We start from the raw sequence: 25,546 nt of genomic DNA, 5'->3' as shown, positions 1-25,546 counted from the left end.
ATCTAAAAACCAACTCGCCATATATATTTCTGACCTAGAGATAAAGATATATTGTTGTTGTAAACCCATTTAAATCAGTGGGCATTGTTTTCTTAACAGATTTGAGTCTAACTCCATGTCACAAGTTGAATGATACTTCAATCTTGCCATCATGCATGACTACGATCAACAAGGGGCACATAAAAACATGAACTTGAAGTCCATTAAAAGTCACATTTCCTTTCTCAATGAGGAAAAAGAAGGCAAAGTTCATGCTTTATTATTACAGTAATTTACATCAATAAACATTTTACTTGATCTTTACAGAAATCGGTAATGAATACATTGTCCATCATATATTCCTGCTGGTTTTGCATCAGGGGACGTAGTTAAATGAGCATATTATGCCAGACTATAAAATATTTGCAGCGCCCAAAAAATATTCTTTCTGTACATGAAAGAAACCAGTACAAAAAGGAACACTATTCATGATCAGTTCTGTCAAAAGATGTAGCACATCAGAATAGGGATTTTCGACCAAACCAGCTCAGATTTGTCAAAACTACATTTCGGTGAATCAACTCTCTAGCACAACAGGTTCTATATTTCTGCTCTTCATATAACTCAAAAATTGCATGGGCAGTTCAGCTAACAGCGATTGTGCAATTGTTTCTTCACCTGGTAGTAACACAGGACAGACCATGATCAGAATAACTGATACATCTTTAAAATATGTAACTCAAGAAAACGAAGATATCAGTAACTGCATTCCTCATGTCACCTCCCCTTTCCTTTTGATCTTGCTACAGTTCTAACATTTTTCCATACTGACATATCATAGACTCTTTCATGTGCCAGAAAGATGTAAATACTAAACAGAAACTCACTCGGCAAATTCCGCAGGGGAACAAATTGCACTATATCACGTGTCGCGACTCGTCCAGTGGAACTTTCTAATGGTTCGCCTTTATCTGCATCCAGGATCTGTTGGAGAAAACCAATTAGAATAAGCAACTACATTACATTGTTAGGCTTGTGTGCATTGTAGAGAGTATAAATTGTATAAATTGTAAACATGGGAAACAGATCTCGAATAGGAGTTCCAATTTGACCAGAAACCATCAGAGTTGCATTCAGAGAGCCCAAAAGGGAAAATGAAGGGCTTCTAAATCAGTATTCTATTACTTAAAGGTGACTATCGCCTCAATGGTTGCAAATGAGCATTTCTCTATTTTAAACGTCTCTGAAAACTTACTGAGATCCTGTGAACCTCAGTATGTTTGTATTTCACACTTTCCTGAGATTCGCTTGTTAACCGATTCAAGTTTCGCATGCTTGCTATTATATGCATTTCATGTTTTCCAGAGAAGTAATGCATAGATACAATCAGAATTATAGGATGGAAATTCAGATGCAGTTCTCAGTGGCAAAAGTCGGTAAAGCCACTGTACTCAAAAATCAGCAATAGTAACAGGACTCTGCAAAACTTAGCGACTCGAAAAGGTTCAGCCCAGAGCCAAGTGAATCAGTGAAACCCACAAGATTTGCCAGTCAAATTCAAGACCCAATGATAGGGTCTCTCGACAATTACAAGAGCTACTGAGTTTGGATACGCTCAGCAACTCCTACCTGTAAAACTTATGCAACAACTCGTGAAAAAAAAATATATCACTTTTTCGACACAAGAAAAGTTAATTTTATGATTGTTTTCACTTTGGGTGACGTAAATTCGGTGCCAAAGCGAGTTAGAGTGCACATTGAGAGTTCTATCTGCTTCTGAGACTCTGAAACATTTGGGAAAGGCAAAACTACAAGATTTCACTTGTGTTTTAATTTGGCATCTCTATGATTTGAAGGGCATGATCGGTGGACGATTCAATTTTAGGGAGTCATCCCGCAAAGTTTTCAAAAATATTGGAGGCATTTTGACAATTTTGTGTGATTTTCGTGGCTGTTTTTAAGGTGTTACAAAATAATTGAAGACAGGAAATGTACGTTGCCAGGAAAAGATATCACTTTTCTGACCGAAGAAAAACAATTTTTATGCTGGTTTTCGGTGTGGGTAAAGTAAACCCCGTGCTAAAGTGATTTAGTGTGCATGAATTGTCAATTTATGCGCTTCTGAAGATGTGAAACGCTTGGGAAAGGAAGAAATACAAGATTTCACTTGCATTTCAGTAGGGCATCTCAAAGATTTTCATTGGATGGTATGTTGGGTTGATAATGCAACTTTAGAGGAGACAACCCACAATTTTCTCAACAATAGTGGAGGCATCCTTAACATTTTTGTGTGTTCACCATAGAATGCGTTTGAAATTTTTGAAGAGAAACGAAATACACTTTGCAAAATGTTTATTCATTACAAAAGAAAGTATAAGTACAAAATTGGAAATCACTGATACAACTCTCAAATCACATGAAGTGTGTTATTGACTCTTGACACCTAAATGACCTTAAACTTTTCACACAAATCATATGGAGCCTGTATTGACTCTTAACACCTAAATGACTTGAAACTTCTCACACTATTCAAGTCAACCAACATAAGTTCATTTACATTTACTTTTACCTAGGCCTACCACTTGAATTTCATTTATTTACGTTAGTTAGCACTGGTCACTATATTCTATCATCCCCATTTATTGACCAATTCATGAACTGTTTATACAAAGTTTTTCATTAAACTTTACACATGTATCCACTGACAAACATGATTAATACGTCAGTTAGTTGTTCCTAAGTAATCTCCCTGTTCTCAAACTCCTCCCAGATGAAGTGGTTATGAATTTCAATGTGCTTCATCTCTGAATAGCAAACTGATTTTCACCAGCTTGAATACTCACTGATATTCAGACTACAAGGGGATCACTCTGCTCTGTTGGACTATTAGGATCCTTAAGCATACTACCTTACAAGCAGTGTCCACCAGAGCTTTCGATTTTATCCTTGGGATAATTGTAATTTGCTTCATACTTGTCCACAAGATCTCCCCAAATCCCAGCTTGAACACATATCCTGAACTAGACTACCTATCATCTTACTGGTCCTAACTAATATGAATTTGCATAACATGTCATTCTTGAGAAAATCCACACCAAAACAATACACAAAGAAACCACGAAAAAAACATGAGAAATACTTCTCTTCCCTCCTATAAAGAGAGATATCGTTTCTTTATAACAAAGGAATGATATAAAGTTTAAACCCTACATACATAAACCTCAAATGATTTAAAAGTATATCATAAATTAAACTAAGCCATGAAGTGACTTTATTATTATGCCTAAATCTGAAGTGTAGATTATTATTATAAACACTAGCATGCTCCCCTAATGGTCACTCTAGAAAGTACGCCAAGTTTATCTCTAACTTTTAGAAATGTAGATGGGCCAATACACTTGATGAGAATCTCTACAGTCTGTTACTGTAGTTCGGCAATGCCTCGACTTACCTACTCCACAAGATATCGAATGAAATGACAATGTACATTGACATTTTTTGCACACTCATGAAAGATGATATTCTTTCCCAGCTTAAAAACTCCTTGGTCATTAGAAAATTACACCATAGGCTCAGCCAGATCAACTCGCAGATCTGCAAGTACTTTTCCAAAAATGACTTCACATGTTACTTTCACTGTTGCTCTGCATTCTATGTAATATTCCAAACTAGGAAAATACAGCAAATGACAGATGCATGAACTAAACTACAGTAATAAAAATCTGAACAAAAGCACAAATCAGAAAACCCCAAAATCTTGGCAATAGTTATGATGCCATTTTATTAATTATGCATGCAAAATCAAGTACAATAGGATGAAATCCATAGAACCCGGGCTTGCTACAGCAAGAAACGCAAAACCCAAGTGAAAATGCGTAGGATCAGGCGCTGGAATTGGCCCAAGTCTGTAGCTCAAACTTGCCCAAAAACTCTGTTGCTGACTGCTGAATAGAATTGGTCGTTATGCTCAAAATAATGCCTGGAATGCTCTGAAATTTCAGCCACAAGCTCCTCTCTTCAAACCCGGAATTACCCATAAAACGTTTGGTCTATCTCCAAGCCAAAATCAAGTTTCCCAGTGAACCAGCAATTCGCCCTGCTATAGGAACGAGGATTTTAGGCCCAAATATCGCCTAGAAAATTCGGCGAAATTAGCTAAAGAATCCTCTCAATAAACCCACAAAAACCCAAAATTGGTTTGGGTTGAATCCACCAACCCCTGGTGACCCCCAACAAGTGTTAATTGCCTAATTTGGCTAGAAAATGCTCCACAGTACTCACACTGTTGAGTTAAGCCCAAATCCACCACCGGAAATCTCTCCCAACTCTGGATAAGTTCTCCGCTAAGAAATACCTCTTATCTTTGGCCCTTATCTCTGCTCAACCTCTATTCCTCCAGCCCCTACACAAGCCTGCCTGGGGACCCTTGCGCACTTCCAAACACGTAGAAATTTGGTCCCAAGAATTCCCTCAAACTCAGCGTTGCTAATCACCACAAATCTCCAGATAAAATGATGTGAAACACCTGCAAATACTCTGGTGTTCTGCTCCTCTGTAACTGATCTCCCCACAAGCAATTTGAACCACTTTTGTGCCCTAGAAGAAACACGCACTAGCTAATATAGCCTACAAATATACAAAATGGAAACTCTGAATTGAGCTCCCCAATTTGACTCACTAGGGAGACACTTGAAATTCTCTGAAATGAGGGTAGAATTCCCACTCAGAAATTCCTTGTGTTAAATAGCATGGATTGTCTTTGCTAAGAAGCTCAAGAGAACTAGTGAGGAATTATCAAATGATCAAAAGGTATCCAAATGAGAGCCTCCATGCTCTATTTATAATTATTGGCCCCCTCCTCCTTGGTGGCCCCCACTCTCCATTAGTTCATACCCTTTCTCTTTCTCTCTCCTCCAAGAAGTGTGAATTGCTCCATTGGGTCGAACTTCTTTCTCTTGTGACCCCCATTCCATTTCTCCAATGTCCCATGCCGCAAAAATGTCCCTAATGCCCAGATTACAAAATTGTGCTATGCTTAGCACCTCCCCAATAAACTTCATTAATCCCCTCAAATGAAAAATCAAAATTGGGGATATTACATTCCTCCCCACCAAAAATTGTTTGTTCTCAAGCAATACCTGAACAAATGCTCTCTCTAATTGTTGATCCACACTGTGACTACAAACTATACCAAGGTGCCAAATGTGCCATTGTATCATCCCTGATCTTTGCACTGAAGGAGTCCCAAGCCATATTGATCAATGTGAAGCACACCTTGCTCCACTCACTATCCCGCCAGGTATATAGCATCAGAAGCCCTTTGCCTACCACTGATAAATAAAGCATCTTGATAATGTAAAACTCTATACAACTCTTCATGAAGCTTCCCTACCGAGTAGTCCAACTCATGCACTCTAACAGTAAGTGATGAAAACGATTTTGGGGGTTCATTTTCAATGTTTTTACTGGTCTCAATCTTGGACCCATGGGTTATGGCCCCACTACGCTCTTCCACTGCACACTTTGTCGCATGCATGCAACATTAATTCCTCATGCTTGGCTCACATAATCAATACATGCAATGTTATTTCATCAAACAAATTTAACACATCAATGCATCAAGCCACCAAAGCATCAATCCATGATTCACACACATAGAATTACATGACACAAAAATCAAATTTCATTAACTTAATCATTATTCCATTACATGGCGCCTTGGCAGGTCTCATATTCATCCAATTGACTGCCCTTAATACATACACAAGTTTACAATTTATATTAAAAAATTACAATATCATGGATTATTTCAAGATCCACGATCTTCTCCATAAAGCTCTCAACATGATCCTCTCCACAAAGCACTCAACATGATCTTCTCCACAAAGTCCTCAACGAATTCCTAAGATCCCTCACGGATCTAATTTTTCATGCTTTTAAACCTTTACAAAATATATATTGTCTTGTCTTTTTGATAGTTGCTCCTTCTAGAACTAATTCTTGTCGATTTTTCAGAGGATGGGTCGATGCTCTTGCATCAGACTCCCAAGGTACAAAAATTTATGACCTCCTGGTCATATGCTTTCTAGTTTTCTCATAACAACTTCAACTCGTGAGTTGCAACTTTCTCTTAAGCTTGGGCTTTTGGCATCTTCCTGGTTCTCTTCTTTGGAACCCTTTGAGCACTCCTTGTTCTAGCTTGTTGCAAATCTTCTCACCTTCCTCTATTGTCACCTACATAGAGAAAATGAATCTCTTACCAAATCCTCAATCAAATTGTACCTTCTTCCATTGTTTCTCCACTAAACTACACACAGGAATCCTATGCACTCTAATACTATTACCGCTCAAACTAGTAGGGGACCTAAAGGGGATCCATAAAGGGAAAATGTTAGGCCAAGGGCAACAAATGGAAACTTAGCGCACTGTCACCTCAGGTAAGGCTCCCTAATATTTACGAACATTCATCGATGGGAGGAGACTCGGTACATTATGGAGTCATTAGTGAAGGATAAATCAATGAGTGGAAGTGGTGTGACCCAATTGATTCCCTTTCTAGAAGAGGTTGAAGGATAGAGCTTGCATGCTTTCTAAGCATGGTACAATGTCTTCTAGGAGAGGAATGAGAGGATTTGAGGGTTAGGTTTAAGGAATGTGAGTCAGGAAAAAATTTCCCAATCCCTAAAATCCTTACTGAAAATTGGTATCCCGGACGGTTCTTAAAGAATGGTCTTTTCAAAGGACGGGACCATACGAGACCAAGTGGACCAAAACTAGGTTAGGAGGTGAGAGTTTAGCATCAATGATGTTCCAAACCTAGACAAGGTAGGGAAAGGATCAAAGAAAAAATGTTTAGTCAAAAGTGTTAAATTGATCCTATGAGGCAATAGCCTTGGGGATGTTAGGGCAAAGTTTGATCTCGGAGCTAGGGCTTGGCTTTTCTCACAACTCCACTGCCAGAATGGCTTCAAAATTGGAGGAGGCACAGAAGAGACACTAGCGCAGGAGAAGCTAAGAGATCGAACCTTTTGGAGGGCTATTTTGTCGGGAAAATGATGCCCTAGATGACCCAACTCGGCTAGACCTAGAAAAAGGTGAAAGAGGTTGATTTTAGGTGACCACCTTTTGGTAGATCAGTACCTTAGTCTTGGTAGAATGGAGTCTATGACAAATATGAGTGAGGACCCTTGGTTCCTAGTCAAGGAGGCCTCAAGACTACTTCGTTAGCGTTCTAGGTCAAAGAGAAGCAATCTGCAACTTTTAAACTTCAATGTGCAAAAGGTGATAGCTTATCAAGATAAATTCGTTGATAGAATTACCCCTTGGAGATTTCATTCACATTACATGACCCATACATTGAGAGATGCTATATAGGGACAAAATTCCACAATTTAACCATTAAATGCATGCAGCAATTAACCCTAAAAATAGCTAATATCCCAGTACAATGTATATGGCAAAGTAAAACAAGAAAAGCATTAAAAGCATATACTTAGATGTAATAGAGTATATCCAACCATCCACAATTTGACATTAGGGAAGCTCCAAGAGAAAATAAACCAAACCCACACATCAAAATTCATCCATAAAGCTCCAATTCATGCTCCAAGAAAAAGTGCGAAATTCTCAAGAGAGAAGAGATCCAATCCAAAGTGATGATGAGCAAATGAACTCATCTCACTTGTATTTATACACTAATGAGGAGTTCGAATTAGTCTCCTTGGCCTACATAAGCCCAAAAAATAAAATAATGTGCTAATAATCTAACTTTTGGTGACAAGCCCACCAAACTAGCTCACAAATGAAAAAATAAGCCTCTTAAGAGGTCAAATGATAATCTATGCATGTCATAGGGCCCTCTAAGAGGCCTGATGAGGTCCATGGGTGCCATAATGAAGAGTAGGACCCTCAAAAGTGATGGAAAAGGGGTTGGCCCCTTGTTCTCCAAACAATAAACTTGTGGTGCTCCCAATGGGTGTGGGGGCACAATAATAACCTCATGGGTCTCCAAATGAGTTGAAGATGTCTGTAGATCGTCTGCAAGGGCTTTGATGGTGGTGTAGGGGATTCCACATCGTCCTACAAGTCCTGGGTAAGTTGTCAAGTGCATGGTACATCTGTCGGGGCGATTGGGCATAGGTGAGTGAGATGCATCTTCCTCATCCAATGGGAGTGTCTCAAGCATCTTTGACCATCCTTGGGAATCCATGGAGTGTTGTCTACTGTTATGGAGGACCATGGCTCTCAACACACACCCTACATGTGTCAATGTAGCCCTATAGAGGGTTAGGACCCTGTATAGGGAGACGAAACCCAATATGGAGACCATCTGAAATCCTGCATAAGATCCAATGCGTCCCCTAGCCTTCCAATACAACAAGTCATTAGAGAAATCAAGTAAATGAGCTTACCAACCATGGACCACAGGTGAGGACTTCATAATAGCCTACCCTTCCATAATGGGCTTCGCGATGTGCCAATGTCTCCTAACTCGAAGTGGGGTTAACTAAATATCCTATTGGGTGGTTTCTACTTCTAAAGGGGATAATATGTTCAAGGTACATCCTTCAAAAGGTGGTGGCATGTGATAGATAGGTGAATGAAGTAGGGGATGAAAAGCCGCATCCCTAGGCCACATGCTAGGGTACAAGGGTAGCTAATAAAAGGGAAGCCCACACTTGGGTTTATAATGTATAGGAGGGAGCAACCATGGTACATGAGGTACTTCGGCGTTGATTTTTCCACCCTTCTTTATATGTCTTTTGTATTTTTATGATTTTCTTTGATTAACTGCTCAGGGCTAAAGGGGTAAGAGCATGTTGTATAAGATATAGCAGTGAATACCCCCCTTTTAAAAGTAGGGCAGCTCATTGTCCACCAGGGGTTGGGACAATCATGGGTTCCTATATGATGAAGGGGGTTCACAAAACCTGTAGGAACCAGGGTGATGGCCATGATAATGGGGTAGAGCTCATGTATTGGCTTTTGCCCACGTGCTAAATGTGTTTTTCCCGACCATCTTTTGCATTTTGTGATACATTTTCCTGTTGAATGTGGCCAAATATGCTTTTATCTTTCTTTTTAGTTGTATCAAACTTCAGGGCATCATTCCAGGTCTGACCCAAGGTGTGGGCAAGGGGGAGGCGTGAGCCAGCCCTATGTGGACCCAATGGAGGAATGTGGACCCAAGTGGGAGAAATGATGAATGGGTAATAATGAGTGGAAAGGGGGAAATATATGCGGATAGGGGAGCAAGACCACGCAACCAAAATCAAGGTTTCCCATGAAATACCATACCTAAAGCCAAATGATCAGTAAAAGAGATCCCACAGGACTAGAATCCAAGGTTAATATCCAAAAGGGGTCTAGGGGACAGGAGCACAGACCTAGCCCATTCTTTCTGCAGAATCCCTCCCATTAATCCATGCATATAAGTGTCCATGATAAGCAAACTACAATACTCAATTACCAAATGACAAGGCATACCTTTAGGTTCCGGAAGCCCACCTTCAAACATACGATCATGGCAAAAGGATGACACATGGTCGGCTCAAGTGGCAGAGAAATGGCACAATGAACTACCAGGTGGCCGCAAGGGGCTATTGGCTGTCAGTTGATGACCATCTTGGAGAAAAAAAATATCCGAGGGATATCACCCACAAAATGGTGGGTAACAGATACCAATTGATGAAAACAATTATGGGGGTTCTTCATTTTCAATATTTTTACTGGTCTTAATCTTGGACCTGTGGGTTAGGGTCACTACACACTTTGTCCCATGCATGCATGCAACATTAATTATTCATGCTTGGCTCACATAATCATTACATACATTGTTAATTCATCAAACAAATTCAACACATCAATGCATCAAACCATCAATCCAAGATTCACACAAAATTAGTTGTTGCTTATACCTTCCAAATCATAGGTGAGTTCTAGGTAAAAAGTACAGTCGTTTGTTACTATTGTAGGAAGTTGTATGTCAGTTGAAGTTTCTCCTCTCGGCAAGTAACACTCTTCAATAACTTTAGCAAAAGGTTGTAGGAAGTTGATTCCCCTTTTGGTCGTTGTAAGCTTGTAATAAACTCCACACGTTGTCCATACTTTCTTGTTGTCTTCACTTCATTAGGAGGTGACACCTTTTCATATTTTAAAGTGTTCACTTCTATGCATGGTTGGCCTCTTAACAGCCTCTTCCTTGTGCAAGTGGAAGGCCCATCACGCTCTGAGGGACTAATGGCAGAACAACTCCATGCAACCTTGCAATCACTTGACCCTGGTAGGAGTGGTTTGGCAGCCTCCAGTACATGCATAATATCTTTCCCACTTTGAAATATACTAAAAATACTTCCAACTCTCCCCCATTTGCAACTTATGTTATCCCAATATATTTTACAGTACAATGGCTTGTAGTAATACTATAAGCATTCACTGCAACAGGGATTTCATTATAGGGTTTGGTACCTAACTCAAACGCAGGAGTTCCTCTTGGAGAATTTGGAGGGTCAGCTTCACACTCTTGTGCTTTAACAGTTTTTGCTATCAAACCTTGTAAGCAATGGCTTACGATAGAAAATTTGTGCAGATAAAATTTTACATCTACGACAAACTTTGTTGCCACATACCTATTTCCATGCTTTTTACGGTGCTCTTTAACATTAACATGTCTTGTGTTCCCCCTTTTTATAATATTATCATGAATCTCAGGAGAATTTGTTGTTGCAAACTGATTATCTTCCTTGTCACCAATCTTTAGCCTGCCTTTGTCAAATGTTTGCCTCATATTTGTGTAATCCCTATCTTGAGGATGAAACTCCATTATGACTTCAGCTAGTTTGTTGAGTGCAGTTCTAACAAGCTTTTCCCTGAATGTAGATTTTGGAACAAGGTATATCTGATCTTTATAGAATATGATCTCATCTGCTACCTCCATTTTTCTTGTTCCAACAATCTCTTCATCATCACATTCTTCACCAACTAGCTAGGGTTTATATTCGCCTTGCCTCTTTGAGGTCTTTAAAACTTCTTGTCTAATAGAATCTACACTAAGATATTGACCTTGCAATTTCCTTAAACCAAAGTTCAAAGCTCCCAAATTCTTCTTAATGGCTTGTACATCCTTGTCTATTTGAAAAAATTGTATCAGAGAATCCAATCCTTGATCCAACATTAGACTGTGTTCTTGAATTTGGCCAAGTGATCCTTTTATGTCATATAACAACATTTTTCCTTCATTCATTTTTTTTAATCTTCATTTAACATTTCCAATACTGGTAGGGACATTCTTATCAACTCCCATAAGATTCCCCGAGTGTAGATTCTGGAACAAGGTATATTTGATCATAGAATATGATCTCATCTTCTACCTCCATTTTTCTTGTTCCAACAATTTCTTCATCGTCACATTCTTCACCAACTAGCTAGGGTTTACATTTCCTTTGTCTCATTAGGGTCTTTAATACTTCTTGTCTAATAGAATCTGCACTAAGATACTGACCTTGCGATTTCCTTAAACCAACGTTCAAAGCTCCCAAATTCTTCTTAATGGAAAATACATCATTGTCTGTTTGAAAGATTTGTATCTGCAGGGAATCCAATTCTTGATCCAACATTAGACTGTGTTCTCGGATTTGGCCAAGTGACCCTTTTATGTCATACAACAACATTTTTCCTTCATTCATTTCTTTTAATCTTTGTTTGACATTTCCGATACTGGTAGGGACATTCTTATCAAATGCCATATGACTTTTACCCATATCCATGCTTCCATCCTTCAATCTAGACTCACCATTATTGCAGGGATTAGTCATACTCGCATCAATATTGTGGAATCCTACCAAATTACAATCCAACTTGCAAATACCCTTATCAATTGCAAAGGTACAAGCAACAACTTTGCGGAATTTTTATCAACAAGGAAAGTCATTTGAACCAATTGAGAACTTGTCATTTCAAGAGAAGGAGAAGACACCTCAACATTCAGTCTATTGTTCATAATATTACTAACTTGTTCAATGCTTCCTTCAATGTAACACAGGTCATCATGCATCCCTTTATAACCAAAGTGCAACATCTCATCTGTCATAGGTATTATTCTTTCCCTACCATGAGTTGGTGTTTGTCCTCGTTCCACATCAAAGTTAGAACGATATCCAGCTTCGTCCTAGTAACCAAGTTGCCCAAGTCCATCATACAACCACTACTTACTTTCCATATTCTTATCTAACCAGTGATCTATAGGTTGAATCTCATGAACATGAGATTTGGTCAAAAAAATATGTTAGCTTTTGAAGTAGCAACAGACAAGTGTTATAGTCTCTATGATGTCTAAGAGGCTAAGGAACACGAAATATCCAAAACCCAGAAAAGGTTTCGCGAGAATAAGCTTGGGAAACACCTTAATTAAATCCATTAGCCAATAATTTAATTATTTCCTAAGTTTAACTTAGGGAAGTTGGTTAATTAAAGTTAATTTATTAAGGAAATTCGATTTTTCTCTAGAGACTTCTATTGATGGAGTCAAAGTGAGCTAAGCCATTGATCGGGATTAGATTTTGGTCATTGGTAGCCCAACAAAGGATTATAAGAGCAAGTCAAGGGCTTGGAGAGATGGCATCAAATATCATTTGATCAATTCGACTACCATGTTGCAGGTTTTCAGCAAGGTGTAGTTGAAGCTAGGGAAGCATCAGAGAGCGAGGGAGCAGCACAGATTTTATCAATATTTCTGGTCTAGGAGGCAAGAGAGAAGAGGTTGAATTATCTGTAGAAGAGGCCATACAGAGCAGTGTGAATAGCCAGAAACCCTAGTGTGCGAGTTGTCGAAAGAGACACATTTCAGCTTTCAGTAGCTGGATCAGGGTCTTGAACGCAAAGTGAGTTGGTTCCAAAGGCAGAGGAAGGCTAGAGGTCTCACCTGAAGACAAAGTCGAGGTTGTACGAATTTCTAGAGGTCAGATCTACGCATTTTCAGTGCAGTAGTGCGAGTAGATGGGAAATGCAAGTGGCTAGAGAGAGGTTGAGTTGGATTTCAGAGGGAGATATTTTATCTCCAGTGTATTTTGCCAGTGGTGATCAATAGACTTTTGGAGATTTGCCAATTACGCAACTAGTTCTGATATTTCTCTCAAATTGTTGCATAATAATAAAACCCTCATCTGCTGCATTGGTTTTCCCACTTCAAGGTTTTTCCAAGTGGCAGGGACAATTGTCCAAAAATAATTGTCAATTTCGTGTGTGTGCATCTATTTCTCAGTTTCATATTTTATATTTCCACAACATTTTCATGGTGAAGAAGGCATCAATGATTTAATCGTTATTTGTTGTTAATAATTAAGAGAAGACAAATTGCTAACAGTTAGAAGATTAAACTCCAATTGTTGCATTCAAGGAATTTTCACAAACTCAACTCATTATCAGGAGCATCTGGCATGTTTAGTGGGGAAAATTCAACCTCGGGAAAAGAATGTTCTGAAGCATGTTTATCTCTCTTTGCGTGACCTGGTGGTGGCTCAATTTTATCCTGCATGAAGGCACCAATTTTAGCAACACTCTTAGCTTCAATTTATAACTGAACTTCTACAGATGTGCTTTGTATATCTTCAAGAGTTGTGCTGATAAGCCCATCATCAAAGGAAACTAAACCTTTATTAACAATGAGAGCATTCTCCATTTCAAACCTAACATTTACGCTAGCCAAGGTACTGGAAATTCCACCAATGTTTGTCTTCACATCCTAAAATGCAGCGGGACTATCATCCCTTTTCAAGGGATTTTGAGCCCCATTAGAATTGTCAATACCATCACACAACAGATCATATTGGTTTTCTTGAGCTGAAGTATCAAGATGAGATCTATTAACAACAGACAAACCTTGCACATCTTTACTAGGTTAATTAACAATAGAAGGGCTTGGGGTAAATGGTACCCCAGCCTGAGAGTAGCCAAAAACATTTTGTTTTGCATATAAGGAGAATTGCAATGATCCAATATGTCCTCTTGAATGGTTTTGGGGAGAAGAAAGTGGCATTGTAATAAGACTCTCTCGTCTCGTACTTGATGCCGAATGCAAATTGACCAATTCCAAGGAAGGTTGAGCACATACAGACCTCTACTTAGACTTCTCATCATTCCCAGACTTATCTTGAACCTTGCAGTTATCCTGAGGTGAATATTTTGGGTTATCCCTACCACTAGATTCAAGAGATTGATCTCTTTTCTACTTTGTAGGAGGGTATAGCCATGACTGATCATTTGGGTGTGCTTTTATCCATGCCTAGATTTTTTTCCCCTTTCTATACTGTCCTTGACATGATCTTCATGTCTTTGCAAAAATTTTGCAGTGTCCTCCCCTAATGGGGTAACTAATGCTTGCTACCACATTTTCTCATAACCCTTCAAGTTGGCAAGAGAGCCAGCTCTGATACCACAGTAGTGTCCTCGAGTATTTTTTCTTCCTAGGGTTTCTTATTCCATCTAGGGTTTCCAACAAAATTCAATAAATGTCCTTGCATTCATATAACAGTCGACATTCCCTTCATAAAACACAAATTATTCAATGCAGAGCCAACAAAGATGTGATATCACGTAATTTCACAATGATTGTTCAATAATTAGAATCTATCCAACCAAATACTTTACAATATTGTCTTTCAAATGAATTAATGTTACTAGCTTTATTGGGCTTCACTACAGCGTGTAGAACCTGGTCTAATTCCTTATCCAAAAGAGTATTGTAACTCAAAATAGCTCCTATAACAAGTCTCCAAATGAAATTCTTGCTTTATTGAACCCTCAAAAAAGACTCTCCTGAATTCTACCTTCATCCATAGACGAGCTACCTCAGGAATGTTGTTGAGCTGCCACAGAGGTTGACTAATTGCATCAAATATGCCTCAAGAAAGGATCGATTAGCCATAGATTAGTTCAGCTTGAATTGCCTTCAATAGTCACCGAACGTACCTCAGCTTGGTCATTGGACAAGACGTACGAACAATCTCAAGAAAAGGTACCAGTCCGCACTATCTCAAGGATTCACCAAATGTTGCCACAGAACATAGAGGAATTACCTCAGCTTGGCCTTAGTACAAGGACCAAATGATCTTAGAACAAGATAACAAACCCCATCAAAATGCCTAAGGGAGGTCGAATTGCCTAAGGAGGGTTTTACGAGTTCTTCTATAGGATTGTCGAGTTGTTCCTCAGGGAGGCGGAAGTGACTCAAAGCTGCTCACGAAAAGAGTTTGGATCCCTCCCCGTAATTCTACCATAGAAACCCATCTACCACAGAGATAACAACACCGAAAATTTGTCTTAGAATAATCCTGAAGAGTTTAGCGAATTAGAGTTCCTATACTTCTTGATTTTGCCATCACATCTTGATGTCTTCCAAGTTCACACTAGATAGATTCCTTGTTTTCCAGAACAAAACAGAGGATAATCAATGAAGTTTACTAACTAGCGTGGAATATTTCACCACTGAATTAGCAGGGGAAAGGGGTCTTAAAACGGTCAAAGCCACATCTCAAGAAACAAATGAAATTGATCAAATTCAGTGATGATGATTTTACTCCAACTCTTCTCTATATACAGATATCTCCATGGGCTCGCAAATGTGAGGGGTTGTGGGTGCAACCCCCAATTTTTGTTTTTTTTGCCGCAGCCAACCAACTTTTGCACAATGTTTCCCCAGCATTGAAAAAATTGGGTTTTTACCCATTTATCAATACCATAGCCTACAGAGTCAAATAGGCTTCGTCCCTCCATAGGCAATCAATTCATAGGGAACATTACAGTTACACAAGCTTTTACCTAGGTGCTTGGAACTTTTACACTTTTGTAGGTGATAGATTTTTTGGGAACATGGAAACCATAAAACATCAAACTATAATCTAATGAGAACATATTATGTTATGAATCATGACACATCAAGATCATCCATATAGGTTGAAACCTCATTCAACCCCAATGGGTTAAGTGGCTTCAAGTCCACCTAGATAAAGCCATCTTTTGGAGTTTACAGGGTTTGCCAATACATCCCATTTCATTACAGTTGACAGAACGAACATACATCCAGTTCCATTACACTTGATCGAATGAACATAGAAATTCACAAGATTTTGCATTGTATTTATATTTAAGACTATAAATGTTGTTAAGCTGGTAAGACATCCAAATTCTATATCCTCCATGTTTGTTTTGATGGGTTTGAATCCACCACCAAAACCACTTGGAACAAGGTATTGCCTGTAAATTTTAATTTTGAAATTTAATTCATTTATTGAATATTACAAATTAACATGAAAGGTTAAGAATTAAAATTCAGACTTTTAAGCCAAGGGGGGCAGCTCAATTGGTGATCGCTGTGTTATGAATTATTATGTAAAACATGAGATTCAATGTTAAAATCGCCCGTGCATTAAGCCAACAACAAAAAAAATTCAGACCTTTAAGGATTAGATTTGAAAAGTTCTCCTATTATTCTCTTTTTACCCATTTTGCATTGTATTTATATTGAAGACTATAAACGTTGTTAAGCTGGTAAGACATCCAAATTCTATACCCTCCACTGGAGTTTTGATGGATTTGAATCCACCACCAAACCTCTTGGAACCAGGTATTTCCTGTAAATTTTAATTTTCAAATTTAATTCATTTATTGAAAGTTAAAAATTAACATGAAAGGTTAAGGATTGAAATTCAGACTTTTAAGCCAAGGGGGGGCAGCTCAATTGGTGATCACTGCGTTATGAAGTATTATGTAAAACATGAGATTCAATGTTCAAATCCCCTGTGCATTAAGCCAACAAAAAATAAATAAGATCAGACCTTTAAGGATTAGATTTGAAAAGTTATCCTATAATTTTCTCTTTTTACCCATTTTCTCTCTTTTTTAAGCATAGCACTTACTAGCAGGCTCACATGTCAGCAATGCCGATTTGGAAAAACAATGTCTGAATCGGTCAACTTAGCGCTTTATTTTGCTGTCTCAACCGAGTCAAACAATCTCTCAGCTGGGCCAGTCTGAGTCAAACACTGACTTGGACTCTTGTCCAAGTTTGACTCATTTTGGTCAAAAAAACAGTCTGGATAAGCCACGTTTTATAACATTAATTGGAACCATCAATCAAACTCCAACAAAAAATAAACATGCATATGTAAAAGAAACTTTACATCTGTGCATGATAAAAAAGAAAATAAAAAATGTTTTATCGCAGAAAAATGAATTTTCATATGGCTATTGAATGGAAATCATAAGGAGAGGAAGTTTACCTCCATTTCTTTAAAATCTGCCCCACCAACACCCACAATAAGAATTGAAAGAGGCAGATCTGAAGCCCTGATGATGGCATCCTTTGTTTCTTGAAGATCAGTAATGACTCCATCCTGAAATACAAATTCTCAAAATTTAATTAAATTACAAAATAATAATAATAATAAGTGAGCTAGCTAACATTTGCCACATAACTAATCTTTAAATGTTTTACCGTGATGATAAGGAGGACATAGTATTTCCGCTGTCCTGCATTTATATCAGCAATTTGAGCTGCACAATTGATCACTTGACCAAATAAAGTTGGTCCAGCAAGTGCAACATTACGTAAGGCACTTGCATATGCAGACATAATACCACTTATCCCTTCAACCTGCAATTAGATATGAAATTAGGAAATACTTCACATTCTAAAGAAATAATCTCATGAAAGTGGAACTATTCAATGCATTACAATTTCAGTATTCGGCAATTATTGTAATGCCCCAGTTTTGAACCCCAATTCAGTGTTGTGTATGTATATGATGAATATGGAAAATTTAAACCATACATCAGCAACTGCAAAAGAGAAGAACAAAAGAAAAGGGTGTTATGTCTCTATAAGCGGGGAAAGACAAGGAGGCTTAAGTAAAATAAGGAAAAGGATCTTAGAAAGTCTTTGCAACCTTAATTATATCCCTTGATTTATAATTAATCACTGTTTTTATTAAGCTGTGGGGAGGTTAGTATATGAAAGAAATATGAAGGTCTTTGTAAGGATACGTGGCCCCTTTATATCATGCAGCTTAAACTTTACCTTTTTGCCATCCAAGTGAACTCTCATTCGGTTGAAGGCTTGAAAGGAAAGTTTGAATGTTGCTTTGCGTACCATTCGAATTTGAAGAAAACTCAAACCATCTAAGGTTTGGATTACCCTATGAACTATCCTTCACTTGGGGTAATCCAGAAATTCATCCTTGAGCAAGCTTCCATGAGCATACTGTAAATGAATTATGAAATACTACAGCCATTACTTATATGAGAATTATAGTTGTACAGATGATAACCATTGCTCTACAGTAAATCTATCTACAGTTGATAATCCCTGGAATCCTAGCAGTGAAATTTCCCAGCCAGACTGTGCTGCAGCCCTGTAGACAAGTGGAATAGTCTAAGGGGGACTGCTGATCAGGGAAGGGGATCTCATTCCTTGGGTTGTGCCAGCTGATTGAGAAGAGCGCTGTGCATGGGGAAGCGCGGGAGCAGGGATATGCACAAGGGGGGTGTATATAAGCAACCCCAAAATTTAGGGAAGTTTTGGGGAAACGGGATGACGTCAAACTTCAAAGTCATAAAAATTATTAAATTATTAAATTTAATATATAAAAATAAAAAATAAAATCCCAACAATATGTCAATAACTAAATAGTAAATCTTAATAATTATGAAATGTACATCTAAATTGAAATTCATCATTTCATATTAGACTATTATGAATTATCATTTCTGCAATGTACATCTAAAAGTAAATTGAATCCATCATTTGACATTATGCAATGTTCCATCTAAATTCATCATTTGGCATTATGCAAGGTACATCTAAATTAAATTCATCATTTGAAAATGCAATGCACATCTAAAAGTAAATTCATCATATGATAATGACATTATGCTGAAGTCTAAAATAGCCATAGAATACTAAACAAAAAGTAAACATAGTATGCAGTGAAATAGTAAATTTCTCAAAATGTACTAAATAATAAATAATAAAAGAGTCAAGGACTCAGTCATCAGTATCTAGAGTCAAAAGTTCAAAACTGGAACAATGAAAAGTGTCTGGGCATCCCCCGAGTCCCCCTTGCATCCCCCCACCCCCCTTACAAGGGAAACGTGTTCCATCACTTGGAAGTGGTTCCCCGGGAGTTTCCCGTTCCCAGGAGTGTGGGGGAGCGAGGGGGTGAACTCCCCATCCTGGGGGACACGTCCCCGTGGAACACTGATAAATATTAACTTTGGAAAATTGCACTGTGAGAAGCGATATTAGAACCAGCCATTGGAAGAGTTCGTCCTTGTGAATTCATAGCCTCAACGTAAGGGTGGCCTCTGTTGCAAAGAGCACTGCTGAAATAGAGATCCTATCGTAGAGTGAAACATCCCTTTTCTGCAGCGAATGGGTGAACAATTTCTGGACAGATAAATGTTCATGAATATAGCCACACATTGTGCTGAATTAACACTGAAATATTATGGTTTCTGTCATGGATTGAATCAATTTCCAGTTTGTTCAGTTCTGACTGCTTGTATTATCCGGCATTGATAAATTATGATCTCATGGATAATTTAATGGTTTCACTATGTTGCTTACATCTGTCCTGTCATACCTGGATATGGTAGTTACTAACAGAAAAATGAGATATGGTAACTGAGCAAAACTTAGTGTGAATTTGGGTGGATTAAAGAGTACCCTATATCCTCATAGTGCACAGAGGGTATGGGTATGTCACAATTACAAATGAAAATGCACACCATACATGACAAAATAAAAGTATAATCCCTCACCTCAGCATAGCTACCACTTCCATTCAAATTGAAACAATGAGAAACTGGCCCATCAATTGGTCTACCTCCAAAACCCCATGCAGGAAACCGTTTGTCAGTGTCATAAAACTCCAGGACTTCACCAACCGATGAGATTGCCTGTCATTGATGTGAATATATGATTCAATATCTATTTTGATTACTGCTAAGTCCATCCATCCCATGGGAAGCAATCCAACAGATGCATACTAAATAACAAGGAAAATTTTCCATTTTATCAAAAACCTGCAAAAAATGAAGTAACTTCTCACTCTCTGATATGCATTAAACCGGCCCGAAGGGTCGAGATAGTGCAAAGAATCTGGTAACCGTGGATTCCCATTCGAAGCTGCAGTCAAGAAATAAATATTTTCAAAAATTGATGCGGATTAAAAGAAACATTAAAAGCTTAGTTAAGTGGAAAAAGACATATAGAAATACCTGTAAAATCTATAGCCACCATGAAGTTTAACTCGTACCCATTGGCAATGTAGTCCAAGAAACTATGTTTTGTGCTTGCTGAGAACTTTTCTACAAATAACTGACCCTTCAATATCTGAAAGGAAATAATAAAGGCCACAGAAAGATGTAAAGGACTCAAAAGCTGACTGTATAATAATAAACTTTGAAACTCCATTGAGAATCTAAAGTTATGGATATCTCATTTGCATTCAGACCTTGTTATGATGATTACTACTGCCTGTTGGTAAATAGAAGTTTTCTCCACTCCTACTTATATAAAGCTTCTCAAGGTCACCCAGCGATTTTTGCATCCTTCTACAGAAGATACAAGGAGAGTAAAGAACTCAGAAGTATTGTAAAGATTCATAACTAATGATAAAGTAATTGTGAACAATGAAGTGACACATCCACTCTAATTGGCATTTACCCAATCAATTCATGATTCCCACTATTGTTGAAATTGTAGCAGTCAATCATTAACGGGTTATCCTGCAAGACATAAAAGTTAGGAGTCAGGACAACACTATTTTTATGCAAATTAAAGCAGCAAATTGACACTACAAGGTTATGCAAAGAGCAAAGAGCAAAGATCAAAGAGTACTTACCTTACTCCCAATCTGTTGTATGCTCAAAGTCAATGGTTTCCATAGTGGATTGAGGTCATTCATTTTAACTTCTGTCTTACACACTGGGACAAAACGCCCATTTTCAACTGGTCTGAATATCTTTAAAAAAGGGTCCTGTAAAGGGGAAAAGGGAGTCAACGCATGACATATCTTCTTATTTACCATTCATTTACAGTTGAAACAACAGAAAGAAAAATAAAAAAATAAGAACCTATGCCTCACTAAAAATCCATGGATCGTGCCATACACTTTTGGAGAATAGATCCTTGTTTGGAAGATCAGCACAGCGGAAAACCATCTCAACCATAGTTTTTGAATCGATAGTCTCCTCCACTTGTAGAGTTATCTCTCCAAATTTTGGTAGCCGTGGGCTTGGTCCTTTGTGTTCAGTTCCTTGTCTGAGCGGGAGGGTCAGAATTCCACCTGGTTTTGTCACTATCTGCAGCAAAAGGACAGCAATAATAATTAATAGTAACTTCAACCAATCTTTCAGTTAACCAAACGCTCTTGTTCAAGTCTCATTAAGAAGCAACCACACTTACTAAAGATGCCCAAAAGATAAAAGGTACCAGTACATCAAGAAATTGCCAAATCCTAAGAATGTATTTTTGACATCTAAAACAAGACAAGTATAAACAAGGCAGACATGATAGTTTTCTTAACAAACCAAAATATATTATTTTCTTAACCAGTCAAATCAATGTTCCAAGAAAATTATGAAGCAAATGATCAAAAGCCAAGCCCAAACCAAATCAATTGGACTGTTTTTAGGATTAGCAAATGGATGTGCTTACAGTGAGGTATTACATGATCAAATAATGCAGACCATTCCTAAGAATAAATTATTCTAAACGAACATAAATTATCCTTTAAATTTGTTTATTCTGATATAAAATGATATTATATTAGTATCCGCCGAGAACCAAAATAGGTCAAAGGGACTGTAAACAGCAACATATAAAAATTGCAATAAAGGGACCATAAACTGCAACATATAAAAATGGCAATAAAGGGACTGTAAACTGCAACATATAAAAATGCGAATAAAAGGAATGCAAAAGTCGTCACCCAAAAGTACAATAGGACGCCTAAAATTAAAGAAGCAAGAAGAAGAAGAAATCCCCATAGACACAGCAGTTGCCAGTAAGTACAAACACAAGTAAAAGTAAGAAAGGCTGTATGAGAGAAGCATCTGTCGCTATCATCAACTGAAATTTGTACCTTATTAGCACCTTCTATACTCTATTTTATGTAAAAAATACCTTTAAGAAACAAATAGCCCTATTGTTGTCAATGTAAAATCTTGTAAATCGAAAGTACCTCTGACAGAAAACATTCTGCCTCCCCAAGAAATTGTTGTTCATCCAAACGAAGCATCTATACAAAGATCAACAAGATCATACATTAATAGCTATAACAACTTGAGAATTTCAAATCAAGAATAAAAAATTCAGATAGAATGCACCACAGCTGCAAAATATTTGCACAGATGCAACCTATGACCAGCTGAACAATTCAAGCAGAAGACCAAAACTTATTCAATACAGGTCATATGCTTTCGATATCAGTTAATAACAAAGTCTAATTTTTTGAGAACTACATTTACTGTTATAACGGAGTGACCACTCAGACTGGTTAATATGGAGCTGGTAAAAAGGGTTTAGTACTAAGGTATTCTCATAAGCATGATGTTACATAAATCACTATGAGAGAACAGATTCCCCACATCTATAATGCAATTTATATGCAATTTTTTACGAGTTTCAAAGATCTGCTCCCTGATGCTATCTCAAATCTTAAAGAGACTTGTATTCCTGGAAGGATTATTAGATTAATATCTATCCTGCATTATGATTATTAATTTTGCATTACCACACTGAATACTTCTACTAGTACAAAATGATCTACTGACAATTGCTTACAAAATCAAGAACTACCACGGTACCACCTTGGCCGTGAATTCCAAATTTGGTGATTGGCAAAATCATAATGCTTCTCTTCAAATCTGAGCAGTATGGGTTTACCGCTTGGAATGAGAACTTCACTTGGGATATCAAGGACAAGTATACTACTTTTGAGTGCAGTAATCTTCCCCATAACAGGTGCATTTAGAGGTCAATTTGAAGGATAAGGTCAGCTGAAGAATATATTCAAAGCTTACATGAAGATATATAAACTCTAGAAGATTAGGAATGAATGTTGGAATTGGACAGTAGAATACCAGGTTGACTATATATATATATATATATATATATATATATATATCCTGCCAGCTGGTGCTTCCAGTTCCAAGTTCCTTCTGGCCAGTTGTTTTATTGGGTTTTGACCATGACTATAACAATCTCATTTACAAGTCATAGTTCAATTGCACCATAACTACCAAGACTTTTACAGCCTACTAAAGCTTAAGGCGACACTCAAGTTAGGGAGATAGGCAGCATTGAAGGTATTCCTAACCAAATGACGTGACTGGAGAACCAACATTTCCAATATTTCTCCTTCATAGCAGATACTCGAGCCTGCATCTAAGGAGCAGCTTGTTCTCATCACAGATGTTCTCGTCTTTTTTTGTGTTCTATATAGTCATCCACAGTATTACAATATCAAAATTACCTGTGGCTAACAATGGTCATTCAATGGAAACTCATTGTGCAATGTAGATCATTACAATGCCGTAGTCCGTGATGGCTGTATATATTTTTACATCAGGTTTAAAAAAAAATTGTAATGCGCCAAAGGAAATTCCCAAGAATGATAGTTTCTTCCTTATAGAATCACTGACTTCTGGCTGCTAAGTTTCTTCCTTATAGAATCATTGATTTCTGGCTGTTAGCTTTTCTTGCCGAAAATGCAAAAAAAATAGAATCATGTTGGATGGTGTTGTCATTGATGTCAACCCTGGAGTTTGACTAGGTTTGACTTTGACCAAAAACCAGTCATTGATGTCAAACAGTTAATGAATGTTTCTTAATAATTGTCTAGATTACATCAAGTTGACAGCTCCACTGTTGGATGGTTGAAAATCCAGGTCCTAGGGTTTCGGTTACCTGGACTAAGGACATACCCCGACCTTGTCGAGGGTTTTTGAAGTGGCAAATCTTTGAGTTTGGTTTGCAGATCAACGTCATTGGATTCTCCTCGAAAAGATGTTTCTGGTGGTATGCGGCACAACACGTGGTTCCTCCTGGTTTGTGAGATAACTAAGTTTGAAGTTGGTGACCCCAGTTTCTGGGCTAAAACCCCGAGGGGTGGTGACTTGGCATTATTTTATTGGTTGTGAGCATACAAAATTAAGTTTAAGAGTTTCACCTCATCTTTCATGAAGAAAAGACCTTTTAAGGGAGGCATGTACTCACAAGTGTGAAAATTCCTAGACTTGAAGGAACCCCTACTGCAGCGAATCTGAATCTACTTCACCTACTTGATTTTTAAATTACATTCATCAAGTTATTCTTCTTGAATATTGAAGCAAATTACCTCTGCAGCCTACACTAATTAAATATTTGATCACATGAAACAGAAAACAGAGCAAAGAACAAGATACATAGGACACACTTATTTTTGGACACAATAGTCCCCAAAAAAACCGAATGCGGGAAAATCAGTGCATCAGTTCTAAGGGTTTATTATTATGCAGGAGAAATATTTGAATACAAATCTAGGATGCTCATCTAGCAATCCTTTACAAAGAAAATATAGGTGGAAAATCTGAGCGAATTTTACCTCACTTCACCCGGCAGAATTTCGACTAATCCGGCACAAGACTGGTTAAGCCCTGGCTATTTCTGTGTTGGCCCTGCGTAGGCTCTGCATCAACCTTGCGTCAACTTCTCTGCCCTTTGCGTCACCTATCCCGGTTGTTCCAACAGTTCTGGCTATTCCCGGCAGTTCTTGATTCTGTGTGACAGGCGGTTTTTCTGCTCTGCGTTGGCCCTTCTGGCTCTACGTCAGGAATGCGTGGGCCCAGACTGGCAAAGCGTCAGCCTTTCCCGACTACTGTGCAGTCTCTCTGCAAGCTCTCTCCGCCTCTATCAATATTCTCTGAAATGTCCTTCTTTCAGATTCTCTCTGACCCTCTACTGCTGAATGATCACTTAGTTCGAATTTCTCAGCTTCCTAGCCCCATAAATCGAACTCTAGATCAACTCTCTCCCTATGTGTGTGTTTCCAAATGAACCCCAAGCCTCTATTTTATACTTTTCTTGTTGAGTCTTCAACGACCAAGATTAAGTCTCTAATCAACGACTAAAATTAAAACATGACTTGATCTGCCTTCTAGATCATTCTCACCCATATTTTGATTAATACACATTAATATTTTAATTTCACTAAGTTTAGACTTAGGAACCCCCTTAAAACTATTAATTATTTTAATAAAATACAATCCGAGTGGAATTTCACCAAACGGTTTTTGGGTTTCTTTAGAACTCATGTGCCTTAGCCTTTCCACCAATTTTCAAGGCTAGAGCACTTCCGTTGCTACCAAAAACTAACACTCCCTCTTAGCGAGGAAAGTGCTCTAGCAACAATGTCCACCTCCATGTTGCTATGTTTTTGAAGCACCTCCTTTCTGCATTGTTGCTGCCACCAACACTGTGTTGTTGTTGCTATTGTACTGTTTCCCATGACATTGCCACTGCCACTGTTGC

At 38.0% G+C, this 25,546-nt stretch overlaps 1 protein-coding gene across 4 annotated transcripts in view; it reads right to left on the bottom strand.

Annotated features, from left to right (window-relative positions):
- Positions 1-215: 215 nt before the first annotated feature.
- Positions 216-25,546, bottom strand: part of LOC149203627 (protein BONZAI 1-like) — a 197,253-nt gene continuing 171,922 nt past the window's right edge. For all 4 annotated transcript variants that reach the window (XM_089403511.1, XM_089403509.1, XM_089403510.1 and 1 more), the window contains exons 5-16: positions 22,218-22,274; positions 21,145-21,336; positions 20,877-21,011; positions 20,699-20,760; positions 20,487-20,586; positions 20,251-20,365; positions 20,082-20,158; positions 19,792-19,929; positions 17,468-17,626; positions 17,253-17,366; positions 867-963; positions 216-657 (exon numbers count right to left, since the gene is read on the bottom strand). In XM_089403511.1, the coding sequence (XP_089259637.1) occupies positions 557-657; positions 867-963; positions 17,253-17,366; positions 17,468-17,626; positions 19,792-19,929; positions 20,082-20,158; positions 20,251-20,365; positions 20,487-20,586; positions 20,699-20,760; positions 20,877-21,011; positions 21,145-21,336; positions 22,218-22,274 (1,347 nt within the window). In that variant the 3' untranslated portion in view covers positions 216-556. The remainder of the gene's footprint in view (positions 658-866; positions 964-17,252; positions 17,367-17,467; positions 17,627-19,791; positions 19,930-20,081; positions 20,159-20,250; positions 20,366-20,486; positions 20,587-20,698; positions 20,761-20,876; positions 21,012-21,144; positions 21,337-22,217; positions 22,275-25,546) is intronic.

This window comes from Pinus tabuliformis, chromosome 2_1 (assembly GCF_031772625.1).
Source record: "Pinus tabuliformis cultivar Carrire ecotype Pingquan chromosome 2_1, CPIR1, whole genome shotgun sequence".
NCBI classification, from domain to species: domain Eukaryota; kingdom Viridiplantae; phylum Streptophyta; class Pinopsida; order Pinales; family Pinaceae; genus Pinus; species Pinus tabuliformis.
The sequence above is the reverse complement of the archived record's forward strand: the minus strand, read 5'-3'. Positions and strand labels throughout refer to the sequence as shown.